The following is a 17,271-nucleotide window of genomic DNA, read 5'->3' as shown; positions in this document are numbered from 1 at the left end:
GTAGAATATAATATTTCAAGCATTTGTCAAAAAATCTAGAAAAACTGTTCTGATTTTCTAGATTTTGTGACAAATGCTCCAGTGTTTCTTACACAGCAGTAATTGTATTTCTTATTTAGTTTTTGACATGCATATGTATTTGTAATATTGTTTTTTTTAATGTAGTCTAAAATGCAACGTGTATTCCTGCTGTACTCTGAAATCTTTATGAACGTAGATTTTAATTGCACAGTAATACACTAATAATAGATTCATGTAAATAATTAAATTGTGTGTGAATGTATTTATAGCTGTATGTATTCATTCTTTAATCTGAAAATGATTTAAAATACCGTTTAGGCAGCTGGACCGTGTAAACATTATTCCTACACTGGAGATTAATAACAGATAGAAAATTGGAAGGTTTGCAGATCACGCGAACAAAAGCAATAATCACTTTGCATGAAATATCTGCTCCACTGAAACATTAATTGAATAAAAGTGATGCAAATGAGTAATGTGGAGGGCTTGGATTGGAACCGAACTGCTAAAGCCTTACGTTGGAGCACCGATCGTGTACCTCTTCATTATATCTGGTTACCTTGGTTACCTTCGGGTTGCCATGTACATCGTTTGAATCTATTTTTGTAAGCCAAAGCCTGGCCCCAACTGCAACACAACAGACCCGAGAACGGAGAGTAACCAATTCCCACTCGTATCCTCGGAACGGGTTTTCTGCGAAAAGTTGCCTTTAGATTGCAGAGATTGAAGTGTCATGCTTGATTTCTCAGGAGGATTAGTACAATGATGTGGCTATGAGTCCTCGGGGCTGTCAGACCAGTTCAAGTGTGAATTGGACTCGGTGATGGTCAATAAGCAGCTCTGTATCCCCCCGGTCAACTTGATATATTCTGCCTGTTATGTGACAGGGTGTTTCAGCCAATCGCTGCGGAGATACTAATAGATAGCTAGAGCCCTCCGGCTGACGGGCCGTGATTTCATTCTACGCTGATTACTTGATCATCTCAATTGCCTGTTTGGGTTGGCTTGAGTGACAAGGGCATTGCTCTTGTAATGAAATTTAGTTTCAGATGATAAAGAGGTCTGACCTTCAGGTGCCAGACATTTATTTCCCTTATCTGTGCCTAACATGGACTACACAATTTTAGGTTTTAGTTTTGCATACAGATTTATACAGGTATTGTACTTTCTTATCAGGGCAGATTGACTTCTCTACTGCCTGTACTCAGTCCAAAAAAAAAAAAAAAAACAATGAATTTGAGAAACTGTGGAACATTCTTGTTTTATTGTTTTCCACCATTTGGACGAAGAACATTGTTTACATATTACACCATCTCTGTACAGTAATTCTGTAGCACGTCAATACAGGCTGATTCTGAAGACAACAAAACAACATATTAGTCATTTCCACATAATGCTCAAAACACTGGAAATGTGCAGTATCTGCCATTTTCAATAGAATTGTATCCTTGGTCTCCACAGACAAACACAATTATTCATTGTGAGACGTCAGTAAAAACCTGATTGCTTATGGATTGAAAATTGTGAAGACTGCAAATTATCTTCAATAACACATTCCCATGATTCCCTTGTCCCTGTGGCCAGACATTAAAACACCTCTGTCCAACTGATATTCCACAGAAATGTAAGCAGAGAACACAAGTAAGGCTTTTAAGACAAACTCCTATTTATAGCAAAAGTGACAAGCTGTACAAGGCACAGAAAAAGAACAGCACACACCCAAAGCAGACACACTTATGCACATTTTCACATATTTTATGCCTCTGGGCTATGATCTCAGCATGATTTATAAACTATTGTATCCATATTTTACAGATATGTCTCATTCAGTTTGAACGCTGCCATAGTATGAATACTGATGGCTTTTGTCATCTTTTAGCTCAATTATTACATCAACTAAGGCATTAAAGGTACTACTGTGTATGATAATAACTGTTTACAAAACAATGTTGACTACAGTGTATGTAAATCTATTGAACTCATGAGAAAAACAAGACCTTGTCCACCATGCAGGCAACCACTTATGGCTTTATGTTTGACAGCACAAGAGTTTGTGAAAGACATTCCTGAATTCGGTGTTGAAGGCAGTGTAGATGATGGGGTTGACTGCACTGTTGACGTAGCCGAGCCACGTCACCACGGAGATGAGCGTTGGGCCGATGTCACAGGACGTGCAGAGAACTTTGGTGACATGGACCACAAAGAAAGGTGTCCAGCAGGCCAGGAATACACCTGCACAGGTGCAGAATGGGATAAGGACAAGTTGACCACAGTCAAAGTATTAAGCAATATTAATATGTAATGTCTCCAGTGAAAGAAAAGAGAGCTGCACATCAATATGCAAAATGTAATATCCATCCATCCATCCATCCATCCATCCATCATCTATACCCAGTTATTCCTGGTGAGGGTCATGGTAGGTGTTGGAGCCTATCCCATCATGCAATATTTAATATCCAGTAATGATATAAAGAATGGTCCATAGATGTGCATGCACCCTCATAGAATGTACTTGTTCCCATAGGATGTAATTGTTCACATGATTAATGTGAACAACCTGACATTTGAATTCACTAATGAACAAAGCCCATTGTCGTACATCCACACTGTATTCTTCATGAATACTGACAGTACCTAGGAGCTTGGGACAAATATAAATGTTGACATACACCCTATCGTCTAGAGCTGTGGGCTTTATTGGGATTAATTGAGCGCAGCTTTTTAAAATTCTGTTCCGAGGATCAAAGACAGCATAAGGATAATGCAGGACAATGAGTCGGCGGTGAGGTAAGACCAGCGGTGTTCACCGTGGAAACCAGCAAAGAGATGAGAAACACACACACACACACACACACAAACACACACAGTTCCAAAGGCTCTCTAATTGTCTGTTTGAACCTCATTAATCTTCTTTGAGAATCATCTTTTCAATGGGGGGGAAATTGAGTTTTTGTGAAATCATATGCGGCCAAAGCTTTTCAATGTTCATAATAGTGTGTTTGTTAAATATTTTTATTCTTATTTTATATGACAGCGAGATTTAAATTCATGTCGGCATTCCAATTATTTCTTAAAATGACATGCTGATATGGGATGAATGACTTGTTTGCCTCCATTTCACTCTAGTGTGTTCTTATGAGACAATATTCAGTTGCCATTTGAAAAAAAAACTGTGCATCAGATTTGAAATAAAACATCTGATACTCATAACATAACCATAAGGCAATGTCATACACAATGAGATTTATTTTGTATGTCTTATGGGTACTATGGACATTTTAATTTGGACATAATTGTGTTTGCTGTTTTTACTCGTTATGCATTTACGTATGTGAACTGCAGCAAAATTCTTTTGCAATTGTATAGCCACAAAGCTCTAGGCAGAGCATATGAGGAGGTTTTCCAAAAGTAATCGTATAACCGAGAGCCAGCAGGGGCGAAACTGGCCAGGAAAGGGTGCTTGAGAGAAGCTTCTGGAACACACAGTTTTACAGCGCTGTGTTGAGCTAGCGGGAGATCCCAGTTGGGGGGAGCTTGTGGGGAGGAGCCTCATGATGAAAAGGAACACTCCAGCAGGAGAGGAGCCCTACTCAAGCAAAGCCATACATACTGTATTAATGTTGTAATGAATCTTTGGGCTTCTTTGCCCAATCTTCTCACAGTCCTTCAGAGCACAGAGCTCCAGCATTTCATAGCAGAGAAAAAACAGGACAGCTTGTTTGCACTTTATGATAAAGTGTTATTTGACACCTTCATCTGTCAACATTGCAAATCTTTCATCCCTGATTGCTTCCGCAGCACTCCCTGCCCACACGTTGCTCCTGAGCACAGCGGGAGGGATCAGGCCTTTCTCTGAGCTGTAGCGTCTCTATCTGGGCACCAGCTCGGTAGGTGGGGGGAAAGCCCTGCCTGAGAGCACAGCTTAATTTGTGCTGATGCAAATTCACAGCTTCTGCCTGTGCAGAAGAAATGCGGTTGGTTAATGTCATTTAGCGTAGCACCATTACAGCTGTTGCCTTCCATTACTATCAAATTGGTGCAAACGACTGTGAGAATAGGCCTCATTGTTCCCTAATTGTGCCCTGGTACGAGGATCTTACAGATGATTTCAGTCAGTAAAGGGAACATTTTTTCACCCCCAATGCATAGTGGCCATTTCTTTGTGTGGTGTAATGTAGAGCTCTACTGTTACGGAGCTGCTCGCAAAAACAAGGGCCATTTGCACCTGCTCTGCCCACACTGTCTCACACAGACCCCTATACATCTCCCCTTTTCCACCCACTTCCCACTTCACTGCATCAGGGCATCACACTTCCCTCCCCCCGCCAAAGCGCTCGACTGCATCGCACCGACTGACTTCACCGAGCCCGCAGTGGAGCTTAACCGCGTCCACACAGCCACGTCACTGCATCCACGCCGCCCACGTCGCCGCATCCGCGCGCACACATCCCCCACTCTCACGTGGCGCACCCACCTACGACGACGGGCAGGACCTTCATGGCCTTGCGCTCGCGGCCGCTCACGCGGCTGCTCTTCCGGTGCGAGCCCCTCTCGGACCCGCGGCACCTCAGCCCGTTCTGCTTGGGGCTGCCCTCGGCGGCCCGCTCGCCGGCCTCGCCGTCCGACGCGCTGTCCATGTGGGTGGTCATCAGGTCGTTCTCGGCGGCGGGAATGGGCGCCCTCTCGGCCGCGCCGGGGCTGGGGCTGAGGGCGGGCATCAGGTACTTGACCTTCGACCTCCGGTTGTGCCGCAGGTTCCTCAGGCTGAGGGAGAAGTGGCGCTCGCCCTGGAGCAGGTTGGACCTCCGGCTGGCGCTCCACCTCCTCAGGCCGCGGAACATCCAGTAGTACAGCAGCAGCATGACGGGGCAAGGCACGAAGAAGGAGCAGACGGACGAGTACACCACAAAGTTGTCGTCCTCCAGCTTGCACACGCTGGCGTCCCGGCCGGGGACCCGGTTCAGGCCGAAAATGACGGGGCTAGCCACCACGAAAGACAGGATCCAGGTGGCCGCGATCAAGACAAGCTGCCGCACGCTGAACTGATTCCTGTTGTACTTCAAAGGGACCACCACCGCTATGTACCTTCCAAAAGAGCAAAATACATGTTATTATGTCAGAACTGGCCTCAGAGCGTCGAGTCCCTGTGGGCACAAGGGTTATTTCTGTTGAGTGTGAAATTGTTGTTTTCGTGTATTGACCTGCCATATCTTGAATCTGATACCCTTGAACATCTGAAGGGCTGTGTTGTGTCATAATCTTTATATTTCAGCAACAGAGCGCAACTTGTTGCCACTGTTATCTTAAGGTCACGTCGCACCATGCTCAATCAAGAGGTTGGCATTCCAGAGATTGTTCATGTCTGATGGTTTTATGAAATCGATCACTTTGTCAATAAATCTGAAGTGCAAGCTTCCCTGTGCTAAGACAGATGGTGTGAATCTTATTCAGGAACGAGAAAAGCCTGTTTAAACACCAGGGCCATCAGTCATGCATAGTCATATATTCATTTTCTATGTTAAATTAACTAATATGTGATATTATACATACAAGAATGATGAATTTGTGTTTTAATGGATCTTTTGAATCTGATAAATGTGTAGTTAATTAATTTAACTAATTCATCTATAAATCAAAAAAGCACCCCTCATTAGCATCCAATCATACTTTGACCTCCTTGTGTTATCCTTTTTTAATTTTTATGTGATGCAGTGACTGAAGTAATTTCACTGATAAAATATAATCTATCACAAAGACTTTGTTGTTATCATATTTTAACATGGCCAGTCCAGGTCACTGTATAGGTGAGCATATACATGGTCACAGGAATTATGTATATCTTTAACAAACCTTTCTAATTGAGAAATAGTAAATCCTGCTCAATCTACATTTAATGCTAACACATTATTTCAGCCAGCGTTAGCCTGAGCACACACTCACAAACATGTGTGCGTGCACACATACACACACACGCACACGCATGCACACTCACACACACACACACACACACACTTACTTTCCCTTAATCTGAATTAATTGCATTTTATTGCTTGTGTAACGTTTACTCATACAGAAATTCTCTTTCAATTGTATGCTAGTGGGCTGTTCAATCGATGCAGTAAATATATAAATATTAAGTCCTTAAATCCTGTTTGTATCCTAGAGGCTAAGGATGCTCTGACATCTGGTACAACTGCTGTAATTAAGCACGGATCATGTAGTGCACTGCTGTACTGCTGATGTACTGAGCGCAGCATAGCCGTTAGCACCTCTCAGCCATCCTCTGGTGCTGAAGGTCAATGTCAGGGTGCGGCCTATGGGACCCCTACAGGTGTTCAACATTTTCCTCCTCAGTATTGTTTATCAAAGTGCATCAGTGCGCAGCTAAATGAGTAGACTAAAATTATTATGACTGCGTAAATAAAACTAGTGATTCTGCTGTATGAATGAGCCTGGAACATTTTGATCAGTCTTTGTTAAAAGAAAAAGGAAAAAAAAGATCACATTTATTTAATTTGAATGCTATCTTTATCAGACAGTATAATCAAATTTACTGCTATTAACTGCTTACAAAAGAAAGTCGGATTGATCCTTTGCCTGTGGCATTTAACTCATTAACACCATAGAAGAAATTTGGAGATGATATGGGATTCTGCAAAACCTGTTTTCTGCCAGAGCTACAGAAAACGCACAGAGCTGTTAAAAATGTGGAAAGCCACAAGACACATAAATAACATGAAGAGATTGTGCAAATTCGACACCCACTGCCGTACTTGGTTAACAATCCTGAAACAACATCCTACGTACAAAGCTTGCGTACTTTGATGTAACAGACACACTAAAAGTAGCTTGAAAATGTTTTCATGTTCATCTTGTTTGGCTTATATTTCACACTTCAAAATAATTGGCAAGTGCATGGCTGTTTAAAAAAAAAATGTTTTTGTCTGTTCATTGTACTCTAATCACTGGGGCTTCATGAAACAAACAAAAAAAATGGCCAGAACTACCATGCTATACCAGTACTCCATTTCACTATTGTTGTGGATTGAATTCTTTGATTGTTTCAGCTTGGAAAGGACTGACATCTCATTGTAGTCCCACCCATTATGGGGTTGATGAAACCTTACTCTCTCATAACAACTGTCTCTTCTAGAATTTTTTTATCAGAGCATTTGCAGAAATATGGTATTTATTATGTTTCAAAACCAATATTTCACAGATCACCAAGACTCAGAAATATGGCATTTATTATGTTTCAAAACCAAAATTTCACAGATCACCAAAACTCACACAATGTAGTCCCTCTGACTATTTCATGCGGGGTGCACACTTCCTTGTATATCACATGTAGACGTCGCAGTCGTAACCAAAAGTGCGGTTTCAGCTCTTACCTGTCGACGCTGATGGCACATAGGTTAAGAATGGAAGCGGTACACAGCATCACATCCATGGTCATCAGGGCATCACAGATGTACGTGTTCAGAGTCCAAATGCCACCCAGAAACTCAACACAAGCACAAGCACAAATTCCAATAAATGCATGATCATGAAATGCAAACACAAAACTAAGTAAAGTGCCTGTCAAGCTCACACCAGATGAGCCAAGGGCAAATAAAATGTGTTAGCACAATGAAAATCCGGATTTTACGCGTACTCAGACTTCATTAAAAATTATGAATCTGAAGACATTTTGTTCACAGCACTTCTTGTAGTATTCTCAATTAGCCTTGTAAGCTGTACATCAAGAGACATCAAGGAGCAGGCTTACCTCTGAGTAAACATACAGGGGAAGGACCAGCACAGCTAGGAGGAGGTCGGCCACTGCCAGGCTGACAATGAAGTAGTTGGTGGCGGTTTTCAGGGACCTTTCTGTGAGCACACTCAGACACACCAGGACATTCCCCAGGATAATGATCAGGATAAGTGGGACTCCCAAGGCCAGGGCCAGAAAATTGTAGTGGACGTGAACCTTCTCAAGTGAATCACTGGGAGTCACATTGATCATGATGGTGATCCCAAAGTACTGTCCTGCCTGAGGTGTGGAATCAGGATCTGAACTTCAAAGCTTCAGGGGTCTCCTCTGTATTGCACAGACAACGTCAGCGATGTCCCCCACTTGCAGAAAGTGTCAGCAGTGTCCCGATGGGCAACCAAATGATGCAACCCATTGAAACGCAAAGGGGAATCTGAACGACAACCTCTGCGATGATCTGCGCTGTATATCCTCATTTTGGACTACTATTTTCAAGCGTGATGTTACATTGTTCTTGGAGGAGCAGAGCATTTCGGGTTGTGTAGGGACGATGTCTTCCAATGTTGTTCAGCTTTAAGTCTATTTTTCCATCTCATGAAAATGAACGTTCTGACCTTTGAAACACCCTGTGAGAGTGAGGCCAGGTAACCAGTGGAGCAATGTGGGTGCATTGGTCATCTCTGCTTTCCTGGTAAAAGCCGACACGCTGATTTTTATGATGAAGCTTCACTCAAGGCCTTTCCCAGGACATCACAGTCAGACGTCAACACCTATTATGAGAGGGGGACAGGTTATTCACTCTGCATCTCAGATATTAAATTATCTTGCGCTGCTAAACATCTCTGGAGAAAATGAACAAAACCCTGACTGAAACGTGACAGCCTGTAAGAGGGGATACACAGGCAGTTCTGAAGGACTCCAAGTCTCAGCTTCAGTATCTGTAACATCCAGCAATTTGGCTCGACTGCCTCTACATTCCAGAAATGTAGCACAGGGGAGCTGTTCTGAAAGGCATTCTGGGTTTTTTTTTCAGGGTGCCTGTCTCAGCGAGCGGCTGCTCTGGGGTCTGAACATCACGTGAAACAGCTGCACTCTAATGGAGCAACAAGTGAGTGTTACCATGACATCAATCCAGTTTCGCACAAACGGAACACTACACAATTGCATCTCATTACATTAGAGCTATACTATTCATATGATAGACAGGGCTTGGAGAGTTTTACATGTACTTAATAATATATTAGGTTATTTTAAGTAGTAGTATGATAACGCGCAGAGCTTCTCTTTATCATATTTGTTGGACAACATAAACGGTTTCAGTGCAGATTTCAAACCAGAAAGTGGTTCTGAAGTATATTTCATTTATGTGGATATGGAATAAATAATTTCTCCTCTAATAATGTCAATTCAGTACGATTAAAATACTCATCTTAAGCTTTCATGCAATTAATTTTGTTGCCCTTTCGTGACCATTTGCAACCACTATTGTGAAGATGATTGGGTAATTTACATTTATGTTTTATACATTTCCATTGTTAAGAATGTCACAGGTTATGATTGTACATGACAAGCACGAGGCCTCTGCTCGTAAATTAGCAAATTAAACAGTCATAACAAAGTTCCATATTTGCATAAAACCGCAGAAGCAGCAAGCTTAGAATATGAAAACATTCCACTCATTTAATGTGAGTCATTCAAGGTAGACTAAATACTTCAAATATTAAAGTTTACGATATATGAAGTGTACTAAAAATATCTAATAATTAATAGCGATATGAATAGTTTGTGTACGGCAAAGCAGGGATTGGTGTGAGCTAGGCGGGATGCCGTAAACAGAAAACAAGTCTGTGAAGTGGCACCAACCTTGCGCCTATCCCAGGGGCTAGGGAGGTGCATGCCTTCGAGATGAGGGGATGTCAGTTGTCATTTCATGTAACAAACATTGTCTTTGTTCTCCCCATCTTTTGGACTATTGTTCTGCTGACTACGAAGCTTGTAGATTAAATGCCAAACCCAGAAGTAGATTGCTGTTATCTAAGATTTATCATTAAAAATGCATAAATAAATGTACCCATGCTTTTAAAATGGCTGACAGAATGAATGCCAGATTTGGGTTTGGACATTGTTTTTTTCATGTGGGCAAGTTACAGTGTTTACTTCAGAGACATAGCAGAGTTGCCAAGTTTGGTGAGCTGGCTGTATTTTTTTCTAGATTTGGCTCTGTACTCCACAGTTTTAGATATGTATTCAAACAATTCTACAACAAATATCCTTTGTATGCAATGACTGCTTGAAGTGTGTGACCCATTGGTGCTCTGCCAGGCCTGTACTGCAGCCACCTTCAGGTCCAGCTTGTTTCAGGGGCTTGTTGCTTTAAATTTTCTCTTCAAAATGAAGCTCATGTTTAATTGGATTCAGATCAGATTAATGACTTGGCCAGTAAAAACTTTTTGGCTTTGAATAACTCCTTTGTTGTTTTACTTGGGCATGTGAACATTTAATGCTTGAATATGTATTAACTGAAAAGCAGTCGAATTTATCATTAGATGGCTTCCATATAATTAAACACATTTCCTAATTAATTTGCCTGTCAAAATTTTATACACACTAGCTTAAGACTTCTGATGGTGCTTGTTGCAGGGCTGTGTGCCTGCAGCGAGCTACCATTGCATGACAGTGCTGCCTTTTTTTCACTACAAACCCCTCTCCTTTGTCTCTCCTAATAGCCCTTCTCCACAACCTTCTTTGGTGTTCGTCTGCAGGGAGCGAATATAAAGACAAATAGGATTGTTTCCTCTTGGAGATGGAGCAGCGAGGAACACAGTTTTCTTTCTTTTTTTCTTTTGCTTCTGAACCACAGATTTTCTGAATGCCATTTTCCTCGCAGAACTAAGACACCAGAAGAAAGTGCTGTATAGGTATGGGGCATGCCCCGCCCAGCCGTAACTTGGTAGATGATATACAAACCATCCCAAAGGAGCAAAATGGCTATATAAAACTTCTGTCTGGGAATCTATTGTTGCTGTGTGTACGCATTGTGTTTCTCCTTACTGAAGCCAGTGCTTCTGCAAAACAAGATTCATCAACCATTTGTCTGCAAATTACAATCTGCGGGTGTTTTTCAGAAGGCAATTGTTAACGAAAAGTCCTTACAATAATTTGGTTGCAAGGCCAATGAAAAGCATCACAGTCACAGCTGTCATGGAATAGATTTCTGAATTAAAGAAGACCATTAACACAATGTCCTCCTGCCCAACAATGCATTTACTCCACTGTGAAAAATGTTGACCATCTGACCAGCATCTTGACCAGTAATGATAAATCTTTTTCGTTATGACAACAGAACAGATGCTTATGGCATGATGACAGTAACCTTGGAACATGTTCTGACTGCTCCATTCATGATGTTACTCCACACTGAAAACATTGAGTGGCCTGACAGACTTGTACTTTACCAACAGGTCTGACGTCTGGTTTTCACATTATTTGTACAGGTCCGGTTTGTGGTACAGACCAGATAACATAATTCCCCCCACAACCCCTGTGCCCACCTGCCATATGTTGCCTATGTGTGCGTGTGTGTGTGCATGGTGTCACGGCAACAGAATATTGTCAATCTGCACAGTCATAAGCTACCCCCCCCCCCTTTTTTTTTGACTGTGGTGTTCCTGATTTGCCTTAATAATGAATTTGAATTCACCTTTGTTTCAAGGAGGTGAGGAGTCCAGATAGTGTTCTATCTGGACACCACACCTTTATAATTATATAATTATAAACACCCATCAAACTGTGATTCTGTAATGTTCTACAAACAAAAATGGTTTAATTTATGATTTATTTGACAGTAAGTAGTATGCAGGCCATAACCCATGAATTATAATGGCATTGTTTTGGTTGACCGGTATGTTTGAAGTGGCTGAAGCCGATTGACAGACAGCACTGATTATGCAATGGACAGTAAACTGTGCATCGATAAGATGCTTCTTTTATATTCACTGTTTCACTAGAGGAAACATGGCATATGTGAACGTCTTTTGTGGTCACATGTAGAGACAGTGATATATCTATCCCAGGCTACTAATTTGTTAGCTAATTGTGTTGTAAAAACAGGTCTAAGTGTGGCCACCTGGAACATTAACGTGAAGCATGTTCTGACCTTTTAAGCTAATCAGTGTTTGCTTTCAACATTTCCACTGCCAGTATTGGCAATGTTGTGCGCACAAATCACGAGCACCGCCGAAGGTTCACATTAAGACTTTGTTATTGTAATACTGATTTGCAGATTATCATGATTATGATTATGGAAGCAACAGGAGTAACTTCGCACGAGGTAAATGTGTATTTATCAAGCAGATTTCCTCTGAATGTGTGAATGTCCCTGCTGGTCTATCAGTGCTGGGTCTTTATCCGTCTCAGCAGTCAGTGTGTGATTACCAGTTTCCGCCATCACCTGCACTTGTGACCTGGATTTTCTTGCCTGTTGCTCTGTGACTGTCCTTTGCTCAATTCACTGCGTATGCACTATTCAGTTGTGCATGACAAAATTTTAATAAGATCATTATTTTTGCTTGAGTAGACATACTGTTACATAATCTTTAATCCTTGAATAATTAAACATTTATACCAAAATACTTTTAAAATTCCTGTACCAAAAACATTTTGGAATGGTCTAGACAATGAAGGTCACCCACTTCATCAATGTGTAATATACTTCTGTGTATACGGTACTGCCACAAATTATGGAAACACTGCTTACAGAAGAAGCTTTGTACCTTTAAAGCTTTTATCAGTGCCCTTTGTTTCCCATAGCCATTTTCAGCTGTATTCAAAGCAGTTATATTCTTGACCAGTTTTCTTCTTCTTTTTATAATGTCTATCTAATGACATTCATGAGTAAAGTATACATAGTTTTCTTTGCATGAATGTTATTATTTTATGTAGAAAAATACTGGACAAACAAGTGCACTTTTAAGCTGATTATAAAATTTCCAACAGTAAGATACATTAGGCTGCTCAATTATGTTGGTATGAACTAATACATATAGGGTAGGAATGTGTAACGATTATTGCCTGTTTAACAAATGCAAATTATTCCTTTATTTTTGTTTTATGTTGATATTACATATATAACATATTGTATGTAATATGACAAAAATTGGGATTGTTGCTAAATACTGCTTTAATTGTCAAACTCTGTTTATAAATCCAGTGTTTCCATAATTTATACCAGTAATGTAACTACACAATCATGAGATTAAATCAGAGACAATTTCACCCTTTTAAGATTTGGAAACCATAGCAACAAAGCAAAAAATTTACTAACAAGGCACCGTTTGACGGAATTAGTTTTTTATGCAATAAGCTTTCATGCTGGTTCTAATTTGACAGCACACAGTGAGAAATAGTGCAAAGAATACAGTTAAATAATACTTTACTGCAGCAATAAATATAAACCACTGATTGCCTGGGTGGCAAGGTATAGCTATTTACATTTTATATTCCAAATGTACAGTGCTGTTTGATACATGGCTACATCATGACATCAGATATTTTAGCCATATGAGGAAAAGGGCTTCCCTATACAACACGAGTCACCACATACATTAACCAAAAACATATGCGTACAGTGAAATATGATAAATAGCAGCATATGGTGAAGAGGATAGAGGTCAGACAGAAATACAGGTAAGTGAGCATACAGGTGATGGTGATGTCCATTATTTTCTCCATCAGATGATCCTCACAGAATATTTAAGCGAGATTGCCATTTGTTCCAGACAAAGCATTGTTTTTCTTAGGTCGTTAATTTAACAAAACATGCTTTTCATTTAGAGCTATTTCTGGGAGAGAAAATGGGAGGCAGGGCACCGTGTAGCTCATCAATTGCACAAGCAAATTATGAGGCCAGATTGGTTCAACAATGTTGCCGAGGCATATTGATTGACAGCAGGCCTTCATTGTTTCATGACAGAAAAAATAGCTTTCGTTTTTCTGTGATAGACCTTTTCAACATTAAAGCACAAATCTACAACCATATTTATATCCACCTACAAAACAGCAGATAAAATTAACTGTCAATCTTTTTATGCCTGAGGCAAATTTAACTTTAAATGTATTACTTAAATTATGGAGAATTAAGAGCACAGTCTATATTGAGCTGTGGTCGGAAACTGTAAATTGTTGTGAAATTACATGTCTGCACTGCGATGTATGGGCTGTGCTGAGTGTAGTGTCAAAGACGTGGTGGTTGCTAAGGGTGTAGGAAAACTTATTTTAGTTTTGGGATTTGTTATACCATAGATTTTCTTGTTCCTCTTGGGTCTCTGGTTGAACAGATGATTTGTTACCTTCAGTTGCCACACCACAGTTGCTGCATAATAATCAGCTATTGTTCACCTCCAATGTCGTTAATAGAACTTCAAAAAAGGGGGCTTACCACCAGAAGGGTTGGTGGAGATATAGAATTCATATTTAGATGAAGGCATCTCAAATTAGTCAGACAATTTGTGGAAAGTCAGGGACAAGTAACTGCATATAGTTCCATGAACAGTGGTAGAAAAATTACATTTCCAAAGGGCACGCTGTCAAATTGATGACTTTGGCTACTTTGGTGTTTATGAATGCAGGCTGCATGCTTGCAGACAATTAGTAAAGCATTTAATTTTACTAAATCATTTCTATTTATGCAGATAACAAGAGGTTTATTTGTTCTGAATGCATTCAGAAAGACACTTCTATGCAACCAGCAGATAATTCAATTAATCAAATACAAGCATTGACAATGTAATTTAATTTGTGCAACTAATCAGCCGCTTACAAAGCAGACACCAAAGGTCATAATATCACAAATAAACAAGTTGCAAAAACAAGACATTCAGCTGAATGCATGTTGTCCTGAACTTTGAATCAAATATATGAAGACTTATGTTGTCAGTGTCACTTTTAAGGTTGTAACATGTTGGAATAAATAAGCAATGGAAAAGAAATTTCAAAAATTACAGAAATACTTTCAAGCTGCTTTTAAGAGAAAAACACCAAGTTGCTGCAGAGCAAGAGCAGTAATATAGCCTCATAACCACCCCCAGAGGAACACTCAAGCCATAATCAGAACAGCCATCAGAACCTCCCTTAACATGTCATCAGAAAACTCCACAAAACGACTGAAGAATCTCCCTCAGATCAACATCAGAACCACACTCAGGGCAACTGTAGCATCTGCCTCCAAATATCATCCAGATAATCTTCAAGACCACGGCAGAACAGTCTTCAGAACTGCCTTAACCCCACAGGGTGAGGAATAAAGCTTGTGAAATTCCAATGAAAGAATTGTTTGGTGAGAAATAACAGAACAAAATAAAATTGGTTTGAAAACTAAGTGCATTAATATTTTAAATTTAAGGTGCCATGCATTTTTAAATACACTCTTATTATCTATCAATTATTTTTAAGAAATAAAAGTTAATTTTTTCATCATCCCCAAATTTATATATTTATCCTTGTGTAATTTATTTAAAACAGTGAAATCCAATGTAGATATTGCCATATTGTTATTTTTATGTAATACTTAACTGTTTTACCGCTTCCTTTCATCTAGCTGAATTTGGCTACTGCGCAATTCTGTTTTTATGATTTATTCTTTAAAGAGCATTGCCTGCTCTGTAAATTCTAAGTAAAATTATAATCCCCTCCATCTACCATTACAGCTAAAATTTCTAATACAATTACTTTTAATTAAGTTATTAAGTTCAATTTAAAAACAAAATAATATACTTACTATATTCATCAAGACTTTAATTTCTGAGGCACATCTGATCCTTAGATCCATGAAAAATTATCCCAGTTCCCAAAAAATCAAGTGGCAGTCTGTTTTCTGTTTCCATATCTTACAGTCTCACTCTGTTGTGTGAAATTGTCCATCACTGTTCAGTCCTATGTTCCACTACATTATTTCTCAGGTTGTGAAAGTTTCAGAGATTTTTTTTCCAGGTTGTTTCTGCAGCAGATGTCCATGAGCAGTGGCATATAAGAGCTTAGTCTGGTCCTCATGTATATAATTTCCAACCGAACAACTCTGCCTACATCATCTTCTCACTAAAAGACGAAGACAGCAAGAACACCCTTCCATGTGAATACTCTCTCTCTCTCTCTGTGTCTCTCTCTCTCTCTGAATGGTAAGCACTATCACTCGCACTATTACTCCTGACGGCTGTAGCCACAGGGATTGGCGGTGCCTTTGTATTCTGCTCTTAAAGCGACAGCACCCTCCCTCCAGCTGAGGTCTCCCTCCTTCGCTTTGCTCTGTGACAGATCTCAGATCAGCACTGGGACTGTGTGAAGAGAAAAACGGTGCACAGCATGTAAGCTGCTACAGGTCTCAGATCAGCCTTGAGCAGATGGAACCATGTATATCAGGTTTTTGCGTATTTGATGTCTCCTGCCCTAATAAGGATGCATGCTGTTCTGTGGCAACCACACAGACAGTGTTTGTGTCTGGAGACAGTGCAGTGAAAACCAGCTATACATCCCAAATCGCAGCCCTCCGTAAATGTTACCTCTTGACAAATCTGTGACCCAGATCTATGCACATATACTTTCATCAGAACAATGTTTGAGTCTCTTGTTATTGGCATGGCCACCAACATTTGAATTTGACTGAACAAAAGCAAGTGATGGAAAAGTTCTCTGGTTTTAAATATCATATCTGGATCCCATTAGCAGGTAAAGCAACTTGAGGATGTTGCATTTTGATGGGCAAGGTGACCAGAACAACAAGCCCTGGGTCAGTCAAACGGTTGTGTGACACCTGTGCCTGAGATTCATGTAGCTGGCTGATCGACAGCCAGGCCAAATCAGACAAACAGATTTTAGTAGTTCTGGAGAGGCTCTGCGTTCACGAGAGCTGAATCACTGCATGAGCTCCTCACGTGGTCACTGAAAGCGACTGCAGTGATTCAGTGAGTCCGCCTGTGTGCATGACATCATTCATTTGGATCTGAGCGACAGGTGATCATATTGTCAGCTTGAAAGGAATGCAGGGTAAACTTGAGTCTTTATTTTGGTGCTGTACTGGAATTTTATCATTCTGCTCTTAACCTATATTTCTCCTCCGATTTGACCTGCTTCTGAATGGAATGCTAAAGAGGTTTTTTATTTTCTTATTTAACAGGAAAAAGGTTTAAAAGCATCAAGTTTAAGTGCTGTTAAAAATGTACACTAAAATGAAAATTACCTTGGACACAAGTAAACTGTCACATCTATTTTTCAGTGGGTTTCCTGTCTTGCAATAAGGAAAAAGAAAAACAGTTGAAATGGCAAGTTGTTTTGTGTAGGAAAGAAATGAGAAAAGAGACAAGATGTGAGTGGTAGATTGCAGGGTACTAACAAATATATATATATATATATATATGTAGGGATGCATCCAGGGAACGTTAGTGGGTAGCAGTCAGAATTTAGTTTTTTAGGGCTGTTTGAAGATGAGCTCATTCTCTGAAGGAAAA

General features: G+C 40.2%; 1 protein-coding gene across 1 annotated transcript; it reads right to left on the bottom strand.

The window, feature by feature from the left end:
- Nucleotides 1-1,263: 1,263 nt before the first annotated feature.
- On the bottom strand, nucleotides 1,264-15,968 carry drd4-rs (dopamine receptor D4 related sequence). Its single transcript, XM_064343077.1, has 5 exons — nucleotides 15,549-15,968; nucleotides 7,790-8,544; nucleotides 7,413-7,525; nucleotides 4,496-5,106; nucleotides 1,264-2,253 (listed from the first exon to the last, which is right to left on the bottom strand). The coding sequence occupies exons 2-5, from the start codon at nucleotides 8,024-8,026 to the stop codon at nucleotides 2,051-2,053; spliced, it is 1,164 nt and encodes a 387-aa protein (XP_064199147.1). The 5' UTR covers nucleotides 8,027-8,544; nucleotides 15,549-15,968; the 3' UTR covers nucleotides 1,264-2,050.
- Nucleotides 15,969-17,271: the final 1,303 nt, after the last annotated feature.

The sequence above is a fragment of the Anguilla rostrata genome, chromosome 7, assembly GCF_018555375.3.
Source record: "Anguilla rostrata isolate EN2019 chromosome 7, ASM1855537v3, whole genome shotgun sequence".
NCBI lineage: Eukaryota > Metazoa > Chordata > Actinopteri > Anguilliformes > Anguillidae > Anguilla > Anguilla rostrata.
Note: the sequence above shows the minus strand (reverse complement) of the source record. Positions and strands in the feature narration are given on the sequence as shown.

Bases quoted from the DNA above. Each gene is read 5' to 3' on its own strand.
- drd4-rs (XM_064343077.1), bottom strand. From the start codon at position 8,026: ATGATCAATGTGACTCCCAGTGATTCACTTGAGAAGGTTCACGTCCAC. The intron at 5,107-7,412 runs GTAAGAGCTGAA...CTCTTTTGGAAG, and splicing joins TGTGCCATCAGCGTCGACAG to GTACATAGCGGTGGTGGTCC. The intron at 2,254-4,495 runs GTGGGTGCGCCA...GCACCTGTGCAG, and splicing joins GGTCCTGCCCGTCGTCGTAG to GTGTATTCCTGGCCTGCTGG.